This window comes from Oncorhynchus nerka, linkage group LG25 (genome assembly GCF_034236695.1).
Source record: "Oncorhynchus nerka isolate Pitt River linkage group LG25, Oner_Uvic_2.0, whole genome shotgun sequence".
Lineage (NCBI taxonomy): Eukaryota > Metazoa > Chordata > Actinopteri > Salmoniformes > Salmonidae > Oncorhynchus > Oncorhynchus nerka.
In genome coordinates this window covers 14,232,674-14,251,784 of record NC_088420.1, presented here as the reverse complement: position 1 = coordinate 14,251,784, position 19,111 = coordinate 14,232,674, and the positions used below count along the sequence as shown (strand labels likewise).

The window sequence follows — 19,111 nt, the reverse complement described above, 5'->3', positions numbered from 1 at the left end:
ACAGGTGTGTTTGTATTGAAGAACCCTGAGATTGTGGACAGTAGGACTTGTGTGAACAGGTGTGAACAGCCTGAAGATAAGGATGTTTTCCTTTCTCTGTCTTTCGAAACTCGAACAGTTTGAATGTTTTTTTAATTGTAATTTAAACAATGGTATGGATGATTAAGATGGATCTTTCTCTCTGAATCAGGAGTGCACTTTCATTCTCCCAATTTTTCCAAAAGCCCAATCTGAGCAACCTTTGCTATAAACCCTGTCTTTCCCATTGTTGTTTCAAAAGTGGAAAATTATAAATTCGATAATCACACATAATGGGCATTTCACAGCCAAGACTTTTTGATCCTTCCCATCAAGGCCATGTTGGCCAGTTTAACCTTCACCCGGTCCCTCTCTTCCGGAGTCCACTTGGAGGTGCACTCCACAGTAGAGTCGGTCTCAAAGGAGATGGCTGGGACGTGAGTGAGCAGGTGGCCCCCAGCGTTCTCCTGGGCCATGGGCGTGGGAGTCTGCAGGACCAGCCCGTGCGTCGCTTGTTGATGTCGAAGGTAAAAGCTAAGAGGATACACACAAACATTGACCATATAATGTAATGTTGTTACATGTAACTAACTTTGACTTGCCACCGTGTGAAACATGTATGCTACCATATGTTACTAAAAAGAGCTGACAATATTATAAAATGTAATCCAGGAGTTTATGTTTGAATTCTGGTTCTCTCACAACACAAGTCACTCAGAAAAGCATCTGTAGGCAGAAGCATGCTACATGTACATTTGGCATTTGAAAAAACTACAGCTGTGCTATGCTACCGAATGCAAAATGTATCTGTATGATAAAAGTGTAGTGCAATATTCCCTTTTTTGCCACACACACACACACACACACACACACACACACACACACACACACTAGGGACAAATGTTTCGGCAACTTGTCCAGAGAGGTTTGAGCTTTAGAAGTGGATCTGCAGCAAAAGTCGACCTTTAATACCATCTACAGGTCAAAGGTCAGACTAGCATTCAGTAAAATGTAAACATGGGCGATCCACAGAAAATGGAAATGTGTGTGTTTCTGTTTGAGAAGTTAAACCAGTTAATTCCCTTATAACTGAGTGTCCTGCATCATGTATTATTTTATTGGTTGTAAATTAAATACGGTTTATTTTACAGTACATGTATTTTACACTGAATCATTGATATCTGGTTGAATGCTGGTTGTGGGACATATCTGAAGTACTATTGTGTTGTGTTGTTCAATGAATCACATGTGTGTGTGTGTGTGTGTGGTGGGGGGGGGTGCATGTTCTATACATTATTCAGGACAACATTACTTTGTTTAGCCTACACCGTGACTATGACTGTATTTTCTAATCAAATGTGTTAACAGGGCAACACAAAAGAAGACAAAGGCCATCAATTTAATGCAAATATTACTGTATTAAAGGAAATTGTTGTATTAAGCTTGCTTTGAAAACTGTTTGAATGGCTTGGATAGGCCTATGGAGATGGTGGAAAACATCCTGATTAGAAGGGGACGTTTGCGAGGCTTCTCCTGTTGAGAGGTGGAGGGAAGACCCTCTGGGAGTCCAGGATGTGCCACTATGTTGGGCGACAGAAGAGAGAGAGTTGACATGCACTATCATTTAGAAATGATGTTATATTGTATTCTTAGTTTCAACTCATTATTACTTTCACAAATAAATGAGAACCAGAATCTTGAGATTTGGAAACTATAAATAATTTTACATAAGAGATTACTATCGATAATATATAATGTACTGTATATAGGGTTTCATATTTTTGCAATAGCAGCTTTGTACACCAATATCTCAAACAGTAAATGTCCTGCTGTATGGACTTACACATGATATCTTCAGCAGTAGTCTGGTCTTTGGATTCAGAAGGGAATTCTTCTTGGAATCCTTCTTGTTTCCCATCATGAATGGCTAAAACAAAAACATGTCAAAACAACTGTCACAGCAGAACAATCTCACGGTAATAACGATCACATCTTACACACCAGCACAACAAGATTTATAAATGGTTTTGGAATTAATGGATGGTTTTACATTTTCTCTAAATAACATTGTTTACTCACATTGACACAATTGTTAACTTAAATAAGTGTGATGTACCTTTAAGTCGAATTTCAGTCTGGCAAGCCTTTGTAGGAAAGACAGCTTCCCTCTGGTAGCCTTCACATCTTCAGCCATGAGAAGAGCTTCTGGCCTGGTGGCTTCGAAAGATGTTCTTGAGGCTGCTCTTGATGCCTCGTTACAACTATGGAGAAGCTCCTTGCTCAATGACTTCACAAGAATCCTATTGAATGTGGAGTCCTGAGTCGACACGGCCAGTTGGAGTATTTTCTCTGAGCCAAACTCCTTCAACAGATGTTTGTAGACGGTGCTGTATACTTTGTGACTCTTCAGGTTCTTGGGATAAGCTTGGGTCTCAGAGCAGCCTGACCATGCACAGAAGGCAGCTATAACTTTTGGAATCAGGTCTTGTGACGTGCGTGTGACGTCAGTTGGGTACAGATCAGTTTGGGTTTGGATTTTTGACAGAAGTCTCACCACTAACATGCTGATGAGGCCGGTGAAGTCATCATCACCGACTAAGTTGTCAGTGGATGGGGTTGAAAGCGAGGCAACATCCGGGCTGGTTGAATTCTGATCACAAACAATGCTCTGAGGTACACCGAAACAACTGATGGTATCCCTTTCCTCAGCATCTATGTTGGCCTCAAAGCCTCGTGCAGCATTGGAGGTCCCACTTGTTGTCATGCTGATGGCGGAGAAAGATGGCAGAGGGTAGGACTTACCACTCAGTAGACTGCCTATATCAGTTACAGTTCCGGTTGGAGATGACCCTCTGCTTTGTTCATCAGAAACCACAGAGTCCATGACCTGGCTTACCATTACTTTGGTAAACAGGCTGACTGTGTCACTAAATGCTGATGTAGCCAAACTCATTGAAGCTGTAGAGGGCACAAGGCTAGGAAGCAAGAGGCGCTTCACAGACTCCTCTGCAAAAGCTGAACCAGCTTGTAAGCTGTGGGCTTCCCCACCGTCTTGTCATTCCTCTTCAGCTCAGTAAGGACTGTATCGGATACACTCTTTCCAGCCGCCACTGTCAGAACCAGAGGGGTCAAGTTGCTCTCAGAAATGATGCGGTTGACTTGGTGAGTAAGATCACGTGAGAGAGCACCAATCCTACCCTGACATATGAGCTCCTCCAGTCTTGCTATTGCAGCTGTTAGATCAGGGTGGAATGCAACCTCCCCTTCTTCCTCTGGATGTACCTCCTTTATGATGGTATCCACTATTGCAGACATGCTTTCCCTGGCATCACACACCAATGTTTTTGGCTTAGTAGATTTGCCCATGTCGATGACTGAGCATCTCACAATGGGCTGAGTAATACTCTCTGGTAAATCAGAAGAGATGGGAGTGCCAGGGAGTGAAAATTCCCACTCTGACTTCTTTGATCTGGCAGATGAGGATGACAACGAGGAGGAAGAACGCTGTGGCGCTTGATAGATCGGTTCCTCACCACATTCACTGCTTACCCTTTCAACATCCTTCAGCATCATTCCAACCACATTCTCTATTTGTGAAAGCGCAGTCACCGTTTGGTCAGATTTTGACAGCTCTTTCTGAATTGAAACCAGAATATGGCTGAAGGTCTTTTTGGCTTGAGCCGTTGTTGCTTTGACTTGATTTTGCCATGTAAAATAATTCCTCATCTTTGTCTTCACATTGTGGTAAATAGTCTTTGCAGTTGTCCAGATCTTCTTCTCAGATACTTCCAAACCAGACTGTGAGCCTTTGGGTGTGGCCTCAGTGTACTCTGAGGTTTTCTCATCACTCTGTTGAAGCATAGAGTCTGCCTGCCATAGAGTAGTAGAAGACTCTGTGGGTGGGAAAAGGCTCTTCATGTCATTTGTAATTGATCCAACGATTTCAAAAGCAGTTATATCTGTATGCCTTAAGGAAATTGTTGATTTTGCTGGCAACATCTGAGAATCTGTCTGGCTGGAACTGACTTTGCTGGGAAAGCTACTGACTGATTTGATCAGTATTTTTCGCACTTCGTTGGTAGCGTTCATCTGGAACTCCTCACTGGAGAGTTTCTCAATGACTGAGGCTGGAGTATCTCTTAATCCTTCCAACCATGAAGAACCAGACACGGGCATGTCTTCTAGATAAGACATGACACTGTCCAAAAAGCCACAGACTTCAAGGGAGTTGTAAGAGGAACCCTCTGCAACAGATGATGTGCATTCCAAATCTGCCACCTCTGACCTATACATGGTCACAATCTGGGACAAGACCTCTTTGGTGCAGGGCACCATGTTGGAATTACAGAGAATTACAAGTCCCGTTGAGTTGACCACTTGCAGTATTGCCTCACTCTTACTGGTTTCAGGTTGCTCTGGTGTTTTCTCTCCTACAGAGTCAGTTGAATCACATCCATCAGATAAAGAAGATGAACTACGTTCTGATATAGGGGATTCACTCCTACATGGGGAAGGCAAGCTCAGGATTGAAACAGGCAGATCACTGGAGTCAGTATGTTCCAGAAGCACAGCACTGGAGTCAGCTTTTTCCATAAGTTCTTCCCCTTGGACTGGAGCTCCACCCATTCTGAGGAACAATGTCTCCAGCTTTGCCTGAAGTCTCTCGCAGAGTCTACGAGCTGCATGGAAGGGTTTCCGCTTTGTCGTACAGTGTCCCACTTGGGTATCTCTCTGGGTGCTTGTTGGCTGATCTAATTCAGCATACTGCACAATGTCCTTGACATCTTCAACAAAGTTATCAATTATTTTGATGCCTCAGATTCTACTTTGGTCTGTATGAGCTCAGTGGCCGCAGAATCAAGGATCCTGTCAGATGGGCTAGATGCATTCATCAAGCTTGGAGTGGTACTAAATGAATGAGAAGGTTGAACCATACCAGAGATATCGCTCATTAACCTTCTCACAAGAATTTCACTCACAGCCTTTGAGGCTTTGGTCTTGAACTTCACACTAAACAGAGTGCCAAGATTTTGCATCATTGCTTTGCAAGATGTACATGTTATGTTCAGCTCCTCTGGAACAGGAGAGTCTTCAACATCCAGGTGCTCCACTACAAGGTCACTGCCAGATGCCAACATTTTAACTTTCACAGCCACTTCTCGAAAAACCTTAGCCAATTCCGGATCTTCTTTTTCCAATTCACCCACCATCTCTGCGATAACAGTCATCACCTCTTCTGTTGCAGGTGGAATGCATGACTCTAATACAGAGGTGGAGCTCTGGTCCTCTGGAGTGGCGTGATCATCAAAACATTTCTGGACCATGTTGACCATTTGTTCAGCGGCCTGGTTACCAGAAGAAATAGGGGAGGACTGCCCTGAAATGGCTCTGCTGATGGTCGCAGAGAGGGCAGAGTTAAGCTGTTCGACCACCACCTTGATAAGACCAACAGTCAGCTCAGGTGGGCAAGAGGACAGGATATTATGATCAGACAGTTGCTCCTGGACACTTTTGATGATTCTGTCCTCTGTCATTCCCAGGTGGACTTTCACTGAGCTCTGGGAACTTTAAAACGAACAAGCAAAGCATGATAATTCCTGTCTTAACTTGGCAAATCGGTGAAGCGTTGTAATTTTAGTATTCTAAATATCTACATGTCCTTTTGATCGCTTTACATGCTCATTAATTTGAATATGCTCAAAGGCTGATACATTACATTTTGTACTACATCAGATTGCATTGGCTAACACTGGGATAGATGATCTTGGTGAAATCCATACATGAAAACCTTGAGGGGAACATACCTCTTAGAAGAGGGTGTTAGGGACCTGAGATGTTGAGCCCCTGTGCCGCCCTTATACATTTTCTTCGCCAGATATCTAACTTCCTGGATGAGCTCCAGTCTTTCCTGATCAAAGGCAGCAAAGGATCTTGCACTGCCACCCCTCTTGGGTGAGTCAGTGTCGTCGTCAGCAAAGTCCTTTACCCCAAGTACGCGGGCCAGGGCTGGCAGCAGGATCTGCAGGGTGGTCTGTGCGATGAAGGTTACAATTGTCTTGCACAATTTGGCAAGCTGTTCCTTCGTCATCTGTTTTGAACAAACAGAACAAAAACAGTATTTTCAATGGAACTGTGATGTCAAGTATTCTAGATCGAACAGAATGCAACATTGTTATTCTTGTCTGTGACTGAATTCAAAGTTTGATGAAGTCTGACAGAGAAATGAACATGAATAACAGAATATGACTTGATGGCTAATCTCTGAATTCAACAGATCATTGACACATCAAAGGTCAAAGGCAGGTAGGGAAACTTACAGGGTTTTTAGTCCTTTGTAGATCACTTGCCACTGCCTAGAAAATTTAAAATAAGTGTTTTAGTTAGTGTTTAGTTCCCACTGCACAATATTTCATAAATGTTGAACATTACAGAAAAACGTTTAACATACTCATCAGTAAGATTGCGCAGGAATGAGATGAGGATTGGGTAGGAGTATTCCATCTCATCCTTGTTGCCTGGGCCGAATGCAGCCTTAACAGCTTTCTTCTCCAGGAGCTCAATTACAGATCCTCTATCCAGGTGTTTATTCCTGGAGACTAAAGATGTGATTGCCGTAGAGGAAGTAGAAACAAAATTAAAGAGAAATCAGACGTTTTATCTCTTAATACTCTGATTTCATTGTTTTAGGGTTTTAGAATAGGCCTATTTGAATAAAGCTATCTATGTGACCTTTCTTACTGATTACAGTAGACTACAGTTTCATTGAAAATGGATAGCACAACCTGCACATCACAGACAGAATAGAGAAACAATGTAGTACTACAGAGGTAAATCTCTGACCTGCATCGTTGTCAGTGCCCAGCTTCCTTGACTTCTTGCCACTCCTCTTCCTTTTTGCCTAGGATAGAACAGAACAGATTCCAGATCTCAAATGATGGCAGACATGTAACACCAGGGCCCGTATACATAAAGTACATCAGATAAGGTGTGGGCTCAACCTTGCCCAAATAATTGTATTCATTATGATCTCAAATGCTAAACTGATCCTAGATAAGCACTCCTACTCTGAGACAATTTATGAATAGGCTATGGGCCAGGTCAAAGCAGCTCTTAAAACACGTTTTGAAAACAGCTACTACGTATGTTGTTATCTGAGATATATAGATATCTATGGTATGGCTGCTATCAGGTACAGTGTAACCCAGTAGGCCTATTATGTGCTTTGTCACTCCTGCTATCTTACCTTCCTTCCCTTCTTGGCCTCCTCTTTGGGCGTGGCCACCGGTTCTTCCTCAACAACTTCCTTTCCTTCCCTCTGAGGATCACCATCCTCCCTCTGTGCTACCTGAAGGACAGACATTCCAATAAGTAATAATATGTCAATGTCAGAGTAGATCTGTGCAGAGGACATCATAAATAGAGCTACAGCCATATCAGAGCTAAGCTGGTGACTTTATAAAGAATGGTACATTTGCTTTACAATATGTTATAGCTTTTTACAAGAAATATCCGCTTAGATTGCTTTACCCTTTTTTACTTTCCCCCAATATTGTATGAAGTAATTTAGCTTACCTTTTCCTCATCCATTCAAGCTATTTTATGTCTCAAAAAGCATGTCCTTGTCTGTGTTGGTTACATTCAAGTTGAGTTCAGGTCGAGAGTGAGGACAATATTGCAGGCAGGGACTGTAATTTAGGGCTACATGCTACGTCATGGAACGTTAGACCTTTATGACATCACAAATAGTATTTTTAGGAAGAGCGCGGGAAAGGTTACTTGCCCACTCAGTAGGACTAGCTAATATTGACAGAAATTTCCCCGTCAAACGTTTTCGATTGCCTACCCCTACGCCTTCCATCGAACATGCTCCTGCCTTTGCAATATTGTCTCTCTTGTGGGTTTACTTACGTATGACATGTAGGCTTACTGTGTCGGATCAAGTTGATTGATCTGTCCTAGTCAGCCTTAGGTTGAACCCAAAATGTTCTGGGAAATATTTGTTAATAATATTCATTTCAATATCGTTTTATTCTTTGATTTAGTCCCAATCCTATTGTTGGCTGCCAATCCCCACCAAATATGTCATTGTAGGACATACTGTAGCGGGAGAAAGTGAGAGCTGCAACGCGGACGCGTTCGGTGGCTCCTTCAGTGCAGAGGCAAGCGCGTATGCCAGTGCCACTAAAGCCCGGGCTTGTGAGGCAGTAGTCTACAACGCTGACAGGCAACACCTTGTCATTTTATTAACTCACTAGAATGACCTTGTCTTCTTCATTCATTTCGATTGACTTGGCACACAACCATTGGTTGATGCATGTAACACCTGAGCAGGGACACATTCTTTTCACAGCACTTCAATGCAAAGTAATTTTCGTAGAAGGTTTTGAGGTCATTTTCACTAACCCTAACCCTTTTCCTGACCTTCACCTCAGTTTCCTAACCTGCTACGAAAAATTCACTTCAATATTGAAGTGCCATGAAAAGAGAGTTTCCCACATCTATACAGCACCTTCTAATCAGCAGGTTTGCATGGGAGAGAGTTTTGGCTTTCCATGGCGACATCACCATGTGTAAATTGGTTTATAGACCAACGACAAAGAGAGTGCCAATAACAGCTAGCTTTAATTTCCCCTCCACACTGACCACTCCCAGACAGTCCTAGCAAAATTAGTGCTTGAGAAAGTGTTTTTTGCAAAAAATACATTTTGGACCATTTTCATCGTAATGTATTACAGTAAGGTACTTAATTGTTACCCAGAAATGATTTGATATTGATATAAAAACGTCTGCTTTGGGCCTTAAACAGATATGTGCACTACATACTCAGAAATCACATATATTTACATTTTAGAATGTATTTTATCAAGGAAGTAAGTTATACATGTCTTTTTTAATCTTACTCTTAGTTGCAAATGATTAATTTGGCTGTGGTTCATTTGATTTTCAGCACAACCCTGTTTGATAACAGTGCAACATTTGACTGATGAAATAGCATTCTTCTAAAATTCTTACACTTCTAGATGCAAAATACAAGTCACTATTCCAATACTGTTTGATTCTGCCATTTTTGAAATACTATTTACAAATATGAGCGCAAATGTCTGAGATCGAGACACCAACATTTAACATTTCAGTTAAAAACCCTTTGGATAATATCAACATTAATTACTTAACAGCTTAACACATACACACCATACAAATATCAATAAACAGAGGAACACATGCTACAAATAGTTAGTGACTACCTACCAGTCAATTCAATTAGATTATTCAGAAAAATTACATTGTTATAAGAGACAAATTGCCTTTAGACAACATAAATGACTGCATCTGGACACAGGTCAAAACTACTCTGCCGAGCTCAAGTTACCAGCTATGTATGGTTTCAACACTTACATTTATTGAGTTATTGAAAGTATCCTACAAACATTGTTTGAATGTGAAAGTGATCAGGTTTTCTGAAACAGGTGTGTTTGTATTGAAGAACCCTGAGATTGTGGACAGTAGGACTTGTGTGAACAGGTGTGAACAGCCTGAAGATAAGGATGTTTTCCTTTCTCTGTCTTTCGAAACTCAGGAACAGTTTGAATGTTTTTTTAATTGTAATTTAAACAATGGTATGGATGATTAAGATGGATCTTTCTCTCTGAATCAGGAGTGCACTTTCATTCTCCCAATTTTTCCAAAAGCCCAATCTGAGCAACCTTTGCTATAAACCCTGTCTTTCCCATTGTTGTTTCAAAAGTGGAAAATTATAAATTCGATAATCACACATAATGGGCATTTCACAGCCAAGACTTTTTGATCCTTCCCATCAAGGCCATGTTGGCCAGTTTAACCTTCACCCGGTCCCTCTCTTCCGGAGTCCACTTGGAGGTGCACTCCACAGTAGAGTCGGTCTCAAAGGAGATGGCTGGGACGTGAGTGAGCAGGTGGCCCCCAGCGTTCTCCTGGGCCATGGGCGTGGGAGTCTGCAGGACCAGCCCGTGCGTCGCTTGTTGATGTCGAAGGTAAAAGCTAAGAGGATACACACAAACATTGACCATATAATGTAATGTTGTTACATGTAACTAACTAGCTTGACTTGCCACCGTGTGAAACATGTATGCTACCATATGTTACTAAAAAGAGCTGACAATATTATAAAATGTAATCCAGGAGTTTATGTTTGAATTCTGGTTCTCTCACAACACAAGTCACTCAGAAAAGCATCTGTAGGCAGAAGCATGCTACATGTACATTTGGCATTTGAAAAAACTACAGCTGTGCTATGCTACCGAATGCAAAATGTATCTGTATGATAAAAGTGTAGTGCAATATTCCCTTTTTTGCCACACACACACACACACACACACACACTAGGGACAAATGTTTCGGCAACTTGTCCAGAGAGGTTTGAGCTTTAGAAGTGGATCTGCAGCAAAAGTCGACCTTTAATACCATCTACAGGTCAAAGGTCAGACTAGCATTCAGTAAAATGTAAACATGGGCGATCCACAGAAAATGGAAATGTGTGTGTTTCTGTTTGAGAAGTTAAACCAGTTAATTCCCTTATAACTGAGTGTCCTGCATCATGTATTATTTTATTGGTTGTAAATTAAATACGGTTTATTTTACAGTACATGTATTTTACACTGAATCATTGATATCTGGTTGAATGCTGGTTGTGGGACATATCTGAAGTACTATGTGTGTGTGTTCAATGAATCACACTGTGTGTGTGTGTGTGTGTGCGGGTGTGGGGGTGGGGGGGTGCATGTTCTATACATTATTCAGGACAACATTACTTTGTTTAGCCTACACCGTGACTATGACTGTATTTTCTAATCAAATGTGTTAACAGGGCAACACAAAAGAAGACAAAGGCCATCAATTTAATGCAAATATTACTGTATTAAAGGAAATTGTTGTATTAAGCTTGCTTTGAAAACTGTTTGAATGGCTTGGATAGGCCTATGGAGATGGTGGAAAACATCCTGATTAGAAGGGGACGTTTGCGAGGCTTCTCCTGTTGAGAGGTGGAGGGAAGACCCTCTGGGAGTCCAGGATGTGCCACTATGTTGGGCGACAGAAGAGAGAGAGTTGACATGCACTATCATTTAGAAATGATGTTATATTGTATTCTTAGTTTCAACTCATTATTACTTTCACAAATAAATGAGAACCAGAATCTTGAGATTTGGAAACTATAAATAATTTTACATAAGAGATTACATTTACATTTACATTTAAGTCATTTAGCAGACGCTCTTATCCAGAGCGACTTACAAATTGGATTACTATCGATAATATATAATGTACTGTATATAGGGTTTCATATTTTTGCAATAGCAGCTTTGTACACCAATATCTCAAACAGTAAATGTCCTGCTGTATGGACTTACACATGATATCTTCAGCAGTAGTCTGGTCTTTGGATTCAGAATGGCGGGAATTCTTCTTGGAATCCTTCTTGTTTCCCATCATGAATGGCTAAAACAAAAACATGTCAAAACAACTGTCACAGCAGAACAATCTCACGGTAATAACGATCACATCTTACACACCAGCACAACAAGATTTATAAATGGTTTTGGAATTAATGGATGGTTTTACATTTTCTCTAAATAACATTGTTTACTCACATTGACACAATTGTTAACTTAAATAAGTGTGATGTACCTTTAAGTCGAATTTCAGTCTGGCAAGCCTTTGTAGGAAAGACAGCTTCCCTCTGGTAGCCTTCACATCTTCAGCCATGAGAAGAGCTTCTGGCCTGGTGGCTTCGAAAGATGTTCTTGAGGCTGCTCTTGATGCCTCGTTACAACTATGGAGAAGCTCCTTGCTCAATGACTTCACAAGAATCCTATTGAATGTGGAGTCCTGAGTCGACACGGCCAGTTGGAGTATTTTCTCTGAGCCAAACTCCTTCAACAGATGTTTGTAGACGGTGCTGTATACTTTGTGACTCTTCAGGTTCTTGGGATAAGCTTGGGTCTCAGAGCAGCCTGACCATGCACAGAAGGCAGCTATAACTTTTGGAATCAGGTCTTGTGACGTGCGTGTGACGTCAGTTGGGTACAGATCAGTTTGGGTTTGGATTTTTGACAGAAGTCTCACCACTAACATGCTGATGAGGCCGGTGAAGTCATCATCACCGACTAAGTTGTCAGTGGATGGGGTTGAAAGCGAGGCAACATCCGGGCTGGTTGAATTCTGATCACAAACAATGCTCTGAGGTACACCGAAACAACTGATGGTATCCCTTTCCTCAGCATCTATGTTGGCCTCAAAGCCTCGTGCAGCATTGGAGGTCCCACTTGTTGTCATGCTGATGGCGGAGAAAGATGGCAGAGGGTAGGACTTACCACTCAGTAGACTGCCTATATCAGTTACAGTTCCGGTTGGAGATGACCCTCTGCTTTGTTCATCAGAAACCACAGAGTCCATGACCTGGCTTACCATTACTTTGGTAAACAGGCTGACTGTGTCACTAAATGCTGATGTAGCCAAACTCATTGAAGCTGTAGAGGGCACAAGGCTAGGAAGCAAGAGGCGCTTCACAGACTCCTCTGCAAAAGCTGAACCAGCTTGTAAGCTGTGGGCTTCCCCACCGTCTTGTCATTCCTCTTCAGCTCAGTAAGGACTGTATCGGATACACTCTTTCCAGCCGCCACTGTCAGAACCAGAGGGGTCAAGTTGCTCTCAGAAATGATGCGGTTGACTTGGTGAGTAAGATCACGTGAGAGAGCACCAATCCTACCCTGACATATGAGCTCCTCCAGTCTTGCTATTGCAGCTGTTAGATCAGGGTGGAATGCAACCTCCCTTCTTCTTCCTCTGGATGTACCTCCTTTATGATGGTATCCACTATTGCAGACATGCTTTCCCTGGCATCACACACCAATGTTTTTGGCTTAGTAGATTTGCCCATGTCGATGACTGAGCATCTCACAATGGGCTGAGTAATACTCTCTGGTAAATCAGAAGAGATGGGAGTGCCAGGGAGTGAAAATTCCCACTCTGACTTCTTTGATCTGGCAGATGAGGATGACAACGAGGAGGAAGAACGCTGTGGCGCTTGATAGATCGGTTCCTCACCACATTCACTGCTTACCCTTTCAACATCCTTCAGCATCATTCCAACCACATTCTCTATTTGTGAAAGCGCAGTCACCGTTTGGTCAGATTTTGACAGCTCTTTCTGAATTGAAACCAGAATATGGCTGAAGGTCTTTTTGGCTTGAGCCGTTGTTGCTTTGACTTGATTTTGCCATGTAAAATAATTCCTCATCTTTGTCTTCACATTGTGGTAAATAGTCTTTGCAGTTGTCCAGATCTTCTTCTCAGATACTTCCAAACCAGACTGTGAGCCTTTGGGTGTGGCCTCAGTGTACTCTGAGGTTTTCTCATCACTCTGTTGAAGCATAGAGTCTGCCTGCCATAGAGTAGTAGAAGACTCTGTGGGTGGGAAAAGGCTCTTCATGTCATTTGTAATTGATCCAACGATTTCAAAAGCAGTTATATCTGTATGCCTTAAGGAAATTGTTGATTTTGCTGGCAACATCTGAGAATCTGTCTGGCTGGAACTGACTTTGCTGGGAAAGCTACTGACTGATTTGATCAGTATTTTTCGCACTTCGTTGGTAGCGTTCATCTGGAACTCCTCACTGGAGAGTTTCTCAATGACTGAGGCTGGAGTATCTCTTAATCCTTCCAACCATGAAGAACCAGACACGGGCATGTCTTCTAGATAAGACATGACACTGTCCAAAAAGCCACAGACTTCAAGGGAGTTGTAAGAGGAACCCTCTGCAACAGATGATGTGCATTCCAAATCTGCCACCTCTGACCTATACATGGTCACAATCTGGGACAAGACCTCTTTGGTGCAGGGCACCATGTTGGAATTACAGAGAGACAGTAATGGTTGAGAGTTCTCACTTTGGCATTTACGGAGAGAACCAAGTCCCGTTGAGTTGACCACTTGCAGTATTGCCTCACTCTTACTGGTTTCAGGTTGCTCTGGTGTTTTCTCTCCTACAGAGTCAGTTGAATCACATCCATCAGATAAAGAAGATGAACTACGTTCTGATATAGGGGATTCACTCCTACATGGGGAAGGCAAGCTCAGGATTGAAACAGGCAGATCACTGGAGTCAGTATGTTCCAGAAGCACAGCACTGGAGTCAGCTTTTTCCATAAGTTCTTCCCCTTGGACTGGAGCTCCACCCATTCTGAGGAACAATGTCTCCAGCTTTGCCTGAAGTCTCTCGCAGAGTCTACGAGCTGCATGGAAGGGTTTCCGCTTTGTCGTACAGTGTCCCACTTTGGGTATCTCTCTGGGTGCTTGTTGGCTGATCTAATTCAGCATACTGCACAATGTCCTTGACATCTTCAACAAAGTTATCAATTATTTTTGATGCCTCAGATTCTACTTTGGTCTGTATGAGCTCAGTGGCCGCAGAATCAAGGATCCTGTCAGATGGGCTAGATGCATTCATCAAGCTTGGAGTGGTACTAAATGAATGAGAAGGTTGAACCATACCAGAGATATCGCTCATTAACCTTCTCACAAGAATTTCACTCACAGCCTTTGAGGCTTTGGTCTTGAACTTCACACTAAACAGAGTGCCAAGATTTTGCATCATTGCTTTGCAAGATGTACATGTTATGTTCAGCTCCTCTGGAACAGGAGAGTCTTCAACATCCAGGTGCTCCACTACAAGGTCACTGCCAGATGCCAACATTTTAACTTTCACAGCCACTTCTCGAAAAACCTTAGCCAATTCCGGATCTTCTTTTTCCAATTCACCCACCATCTCTGCGATAACAGTCATCACCTCTTCTGTTGCAGGTGGAATGCATGACTCTAATACAGAGGTGGAGCTCTGGTCCTCTGGAGTGGCGTGATCATCAAAACATTTCTGGACCATGTTGACCATTTGTTCAGCGGCCTGGTTACCAGAAGAAATAGGGGAGGACTGCCCTGAAATGGCTCTGCTGATGGTCGCAGAGAGGGCAGAGTTAAGCTGTTCGACCACCACCTTGATAAGACCAACAGTCAGCTCAGGTGGGCAAGAGGACAGGATATTATGATCAGACAGTTGCTCCTGGACACTTTTGATGATTCTGTCCTCTGTCATTCCCAGGTGGACTTTCACTGAGCTCTGGGAACTTTAAAACGAACAAGCAAAGCATGATAATTCCTGTCTTAACTTGGCAAATCGGTGAAGCGTTGTAATTTTAGTATTCTAAATATCTACATGTCCTTTTGATCGCTTTACATGCTCATTAATTTGAATATGCTCAAAGGCTGATACATTACATTTTGTACTACATCAGATAGAGTAAATTGCATTGGCTAACACTGGGATAGATGATCTTGGTGAAATCCATACATGAAAACCTTGAGGGGAACATACCTCTTAGAAGAGGGTGTTAGGGACCTGAGATGTTGAGCCCCTGTGCCGCCCTTATACATTTTCTTCGCCAGATATCTAACTTCCTGGATGAGCTCCAGTCTTTCCTGATCAAAGGCAGCAAAGGATCTTGCACTGCCACCCCTCTTGGGTGAGTCAGTGTCGTCGTCAGCAAAGTCCTTTACCCCAAGTACGCGGGCCAGGGCTGGCAGCAGGATCTGCAGGGTGGTCTGTGCGATGAAGGTTACAATTGTCTTGCACAATTTGGCAAGCTGTTCCTTCGTCATCTGTTTTGAACAAACAGAACAAAAACAGTATTTTCAATGGAACTGTGATGTCAAGTATTCTAGATCGAACAGAATGCATTTGATCAACATTGTTATTCTTGTCTGTGACTGAATTCAAAGTTTGATGAAGTCTGACAGAGGCTTAAATCCAAGGCTTAAAACAAAGGTGTCCATGTATGGCGATGACTCAAGTTTTATATCAAGTCCGCAAGCTAAATCCCTGCAATGTCTCATTGAAGATCTAGATAACTTTTCTGGACTAAAACCTAATTATGATAAATGTACAATATTACGTATTGGATCTTTAAAAATACAACTCTTACATTACCTTGTAGTTTACCTATAAAGTGGGCCAACAGTGAAGTAGACACTTCGTATTCGTATCACAAAAGATATAAATTAGCTCTCCGCAATGAATTTCTATAGAAAAAATAGACAAGATCCTGCAACCATGGAGAGGTAAATAACTGTCTATTTATGAAGAAAAAAACTGTTCAACTCCTTAGACATATCTCAGTTTACTCACTTATGGCGCTGCCTACTCCTGACGATTTGTTTTTTAAATCATATGAGCAATTTTTTTTGTGCTATATCTGGGACACTAACTAGACAATCTACAGTGGGGCAAAAAATTATTTAGACAGCCACCAATTGTGCAAGTTCTCCCACTTAAATTACAGCCCCCCCCATCATTTTATCATGGGTACACTTCAACTATGACAGACAAAATTAGAAAAAAAATCCTGAAAATCACATTGTAGGTTTTTTAATGAATTTATTTGCAAATTATGGTGGAAAATAAGTATTTGGTCACCTACAAACAAGCAAGGTTTCTGGCTCTCACAGACCTGTAACTTCTTCTTTAAGAGGCTCCTCTGTCCTCCACTCGTTACCTGTAATGGCACCTGTTTGAACTTGTTATAAGTATAAAAGACACCTGTCCACAACCTCAAACAGTCACACTCCAAACTCCACTATGGCCAAGACCAAAGAGCTGTCAAAGGACACCAGAAACAAAATTGTAGACCTGCACGAGGCTGGGAAGACTGAATCTGCAATAGGTAAGCAGATTGGTTGAATGGTTGAGGGACAGCTATTGGAGAACCTAGGGGGGGTTGGGCTTCACGTTTTTTGGCCTGGTGGGAGATCTGTCAACGTGCCCTTGAGCAGGGATTTGACCGTGGAGGCTTCTGTGTGTCGCTCTGAATGGGAGTCTGTTGGATGACTGGTATGATGTAGTTGTTGAGCAGCTTCACTGCAAGTATATTGTATGTTTCAGATATTCAATTTTTAAAAAGTCAGGATTGCCTAGGTAACTTCCATTTAAAAAGGTTACCCCCCCAAAATTGCTCAAATCGACATGCTATCCTTTACCACCACACCAGGCTACCACAGTCTAACTGGTGGAATGCTTCCGGTTAATGTTCCGACCTGGTTGTGTCCACCTCAAAGCTGATGTTGTGCCACTGTTAAGTAGAGGCTCCAGGAGCTTCTGTAGGTACGCCGCCCCGTAAACCTAACACAAAGAATTTCAACATTAAAATGCCTTTAAAATTGCAGGCTTGGTGCGAGTGCTTCAGGTTATACCATTTAAAATTGTCTGTATGGGAGAGAAATGTGGTTTTACCTTGAAACAGAAGGTCATGATTTTACTGGCCAGACTGTTGCCTCTGAAGAGAGTCTGCATGGAGTCAGCCAGCTCTACCTCCTTGGAGAACATATTCCACAGCAGCTGATACAGCAGGTGGCGAGAGTCAAACAGTGTCACCAACACACGGGCCAGCTCGTCCTGAAGAAGACACAGGAGGACACACTATGTTTCAACAACTACTGCCTCAAATTCTCATACTTGCACAGGGGTGGCAAAACCTTTTCCTGGAGAGCTACAGGACATGCAGGTGTTTGCTCCAGCCTTGCACTAACATGTCTGGATCTTAGTCAGAACCTCCATGAAGGTGGCCCGTGTCTGCAGGTCCTTATGGTAGCCCAAACCTGGAGAAGGGTGGATGGTGGGGGAGGAGAGAGAGACGGATAGAGAGACAGAGCGACACAGGGGGCACAAGAGAAAGATTAAGGGTGGCAAAGGATACAGGGACATTATATTTGAGGTTTGATTGTTCATTTTGGAAGCTATGGTCCTTGGTAGATGGAAGGACTAACATTATAGCTTTCCTGGCACTATAAAAAAGTGGAGAAATACTACTGCTACAGTAGATCACCGATAGAGTGCATGAGTCCGCTGTCCACGTTGGCGTTGAGGAGGTTGGACATGGCCAGGACAGTACAGTGTCTGAGGGAGGCCAGGCGTCGAGACATGCCCCTCTTCCTCCCAACCACCGGCTGGCCTTCATCCTCCACCTCACTGCAGTCATTCAGCAGGTTCATGAACAGGGTAAAGTACCTGGGTACAGGGGGTAAAGCAGGGTTCAGAACACTTAACAGGCAGTTTGAATTAAAATCATGTGCACATTTAAGTTAATGTATTCCTTCTATACAGAAAACACAGTTTATATTGCGCGTGGAAATGTTACAGCATGCACAGTAAACAGAAAGCTGAAGAGCAGCAACAGATAACTAAGTCTCTCTGGATAAGCACGTCAGCTACATGACTAAAAGGTATAAGAGTGTATATGGGGCGGCAGGGTAGCCTAGTGGTTAGAGAGTTGGACTAGTAACTTAAAGGTTGCAAGTTCGAATCCCTGAGCTGACAAGGTACAAATCTGTCGTTCTGCCCCTGAACAGGCAGTTAACCCACTGTTCCTAGGCCGTCATTGAAAATAAGAATTTGTTCTTAACTGACTAGTTAAATAAAGGTTAAAAAAAAAAAAAAACATTTAAAAAAAGGTATATGAGTAAAGTGACTCGTGTTTGCATCTCAATGTGAAAAAAACTGTTTGCATGTTCTTCACAAAGAGGGCAACAGATGCTACTGAGCCAGATGTCTATGTGTCAGGGGAGAAGCTCCAGGTGGTATCCGATTTTAAGTACCTTGGCATCATACTTGATTCCAACCTCTCTTTTAAAAAGCATGTGAAAAAGGTAATTCAAATAACCAAATTCAACCTAGCTAATTTCCGATTTATACGAAATTGTTTGACTACAGAGGTAGCAAAACTGTACTTCAAATCTATGATACTCCCCCACTTAACATACTGCTTGACTAGTTGGGCCCAAGCTTGCTGTACAACATTAAAACCTATTCAGTCTGTCTACAAACAGGCTCTCAAAGTGCTTGATAGGAAGCCCAATAGCCATCATCATTGTCACATCCTTAGAAAGCATGAGCTCTTGAGTTGGGAAAATCTTGTGCAATACACCGACGCATGTCTTGTATTCAAGATCCTTAATGGCCTGGCTCCCCCTCCACTCAATATCTTTGTTAAACAGAAAACCCAGACATATGGC

General features: G+C 42.4%; 2 protein-coding genes across 6 annotated transcripts; both read right to left on the bottom strand.

Annotated features, from left to right (window-relative positions):
* Positions 1–119: 119 nt before the first annotated feature.
* LOC135564498 (uncharacterized) lies at positions 120–6,170 on the bottom strand. Of its 3 annotated transcripts, XR_010461075.1 has the most exons (4): positions 5,823–6,170; positions 2,135–5,583; positions 1,862–1,945; positions 1,417–1,598 (listed from the first exon to the last, which is right to left on the bottom strand). XR_010461075.1 is itself a non-coding variant. In XM_065009582.1 (3 exons), exons 1-3 carry the CDS (start codon positions 2,969–2,971, stop codon positions 1,524–1,526), a joined length of 996 nt encoding a protein of 331 aa, XP_064865654.1. In that variant the 5' UTR covers positions 2,972–6,141; the 3' UTR covers positions 1,417–1,523. The 3 variants fall into 3 exon arrangements, 2 of the variants coding, with proteins under 2 accessions (XP_064865655.1, XP_064865654.1); XM_065009582.1 differs by having other exon boundaries at positions 2,135–6,141; XM_065009583.1 differs by lacking the exons at positions 1,417–1,598; positions 1,862–1,945; positions 2,135–5,583 and adding an exon at positions 120–552 and having other exon boundaries at positions 5,823–6,158.
* Positions 6,171–8,621: 2,451 nt separating this feature from the next.
* Positions 8,622–17,619, bottom strand: LOC135564497 (uncharacterized). Of its 3 annotated transcripts, XM_065009581.1 has the most exons (4): positions 17,334–17,619; positions 16,555–17,222; positions 15,423–15,706; positions 8,622–10,035 (listed from the first exon to the last, which is right to left on the bottom strand). In XM_065009581.1, the coding sequence occupies exons 3-4, from the start codon at positions 15,704–15,706 to the stop codon at positions 9,804–9,806; spliced, it is 516 nt and encodes a 171-aa protein (XP_064865653.1). In that variant the 5' UTR covers positions 16,555–17,222; positions 17,334–17,619; the 3' UTR covers positions 8,622–9,803. The 3 variants fall into 3 exon arrangements, with proteins under 3 accessions (XP_064865653.1, XP_064865651.1, XP_064865652.1); XM_065009579.1 differs by lacking the exons at positions 15,423–15,706; positions 16,555–17,222; positions 17,334–17,619 and adding exons at positions 11,403–11,490; positions 11,680–12,820; XM_065009580.1 differs by lacking the exons at positions 8,622–10,035; positions 15,423–15,706; positions 16,555–17,222; positions 17,334–17,619 and adding exons at positions 10,583–11,073; positions 11,403–11,490; positions 11,680–12,820.
* Positions 17,620–19,111: the final 1,492 nt, after the last annotated feature.

Bases quoted from the DNA above. Each gene is read 5' to 3' on its own strand.
- LOC135564498 (XM_065009582.1), bottom strand. From the start codon at position 2,971: ATGAGTTTGGCTACATCAGCATTTAGTGACACAGTCAGCCTGTTTACC. The intron at 1,946-2,134 runs GTACATCACACT...TTTTTGTTTTAG, and splicing joins GACTGAAATTCGACTTAAAG to CCATTCATGATGGGAAACAA. The intron at 1,599-1,861 runs GTAAGTCCATAC...CGCCCAACATAG, and splicing joins TACTGCTGAAGATATCATGT to TGGCACATCCTGGACTCCCA.
- LOC135564497 (XM_065009579.1), bottom strand. From the start codon at position 12,516: ATGAGTTTGGCTACATCAGCATTTAGTGACACAGTCAGCCTGTTTACC. The intron at 11,491-11,679 runs GTACATCACACT...TTTTTGTTTTAG, and splicing joins GACTGAAATTCGACTTAAAG to CCATTCATGATGGGAAACAA. The intron at 10,036-11,402 runs GTAAGTCCATAC...GTATCCTCTTAG, and splicing joins TACTGCTGAAGATATCATGT to CTTTTACCTTCGACATCAAC.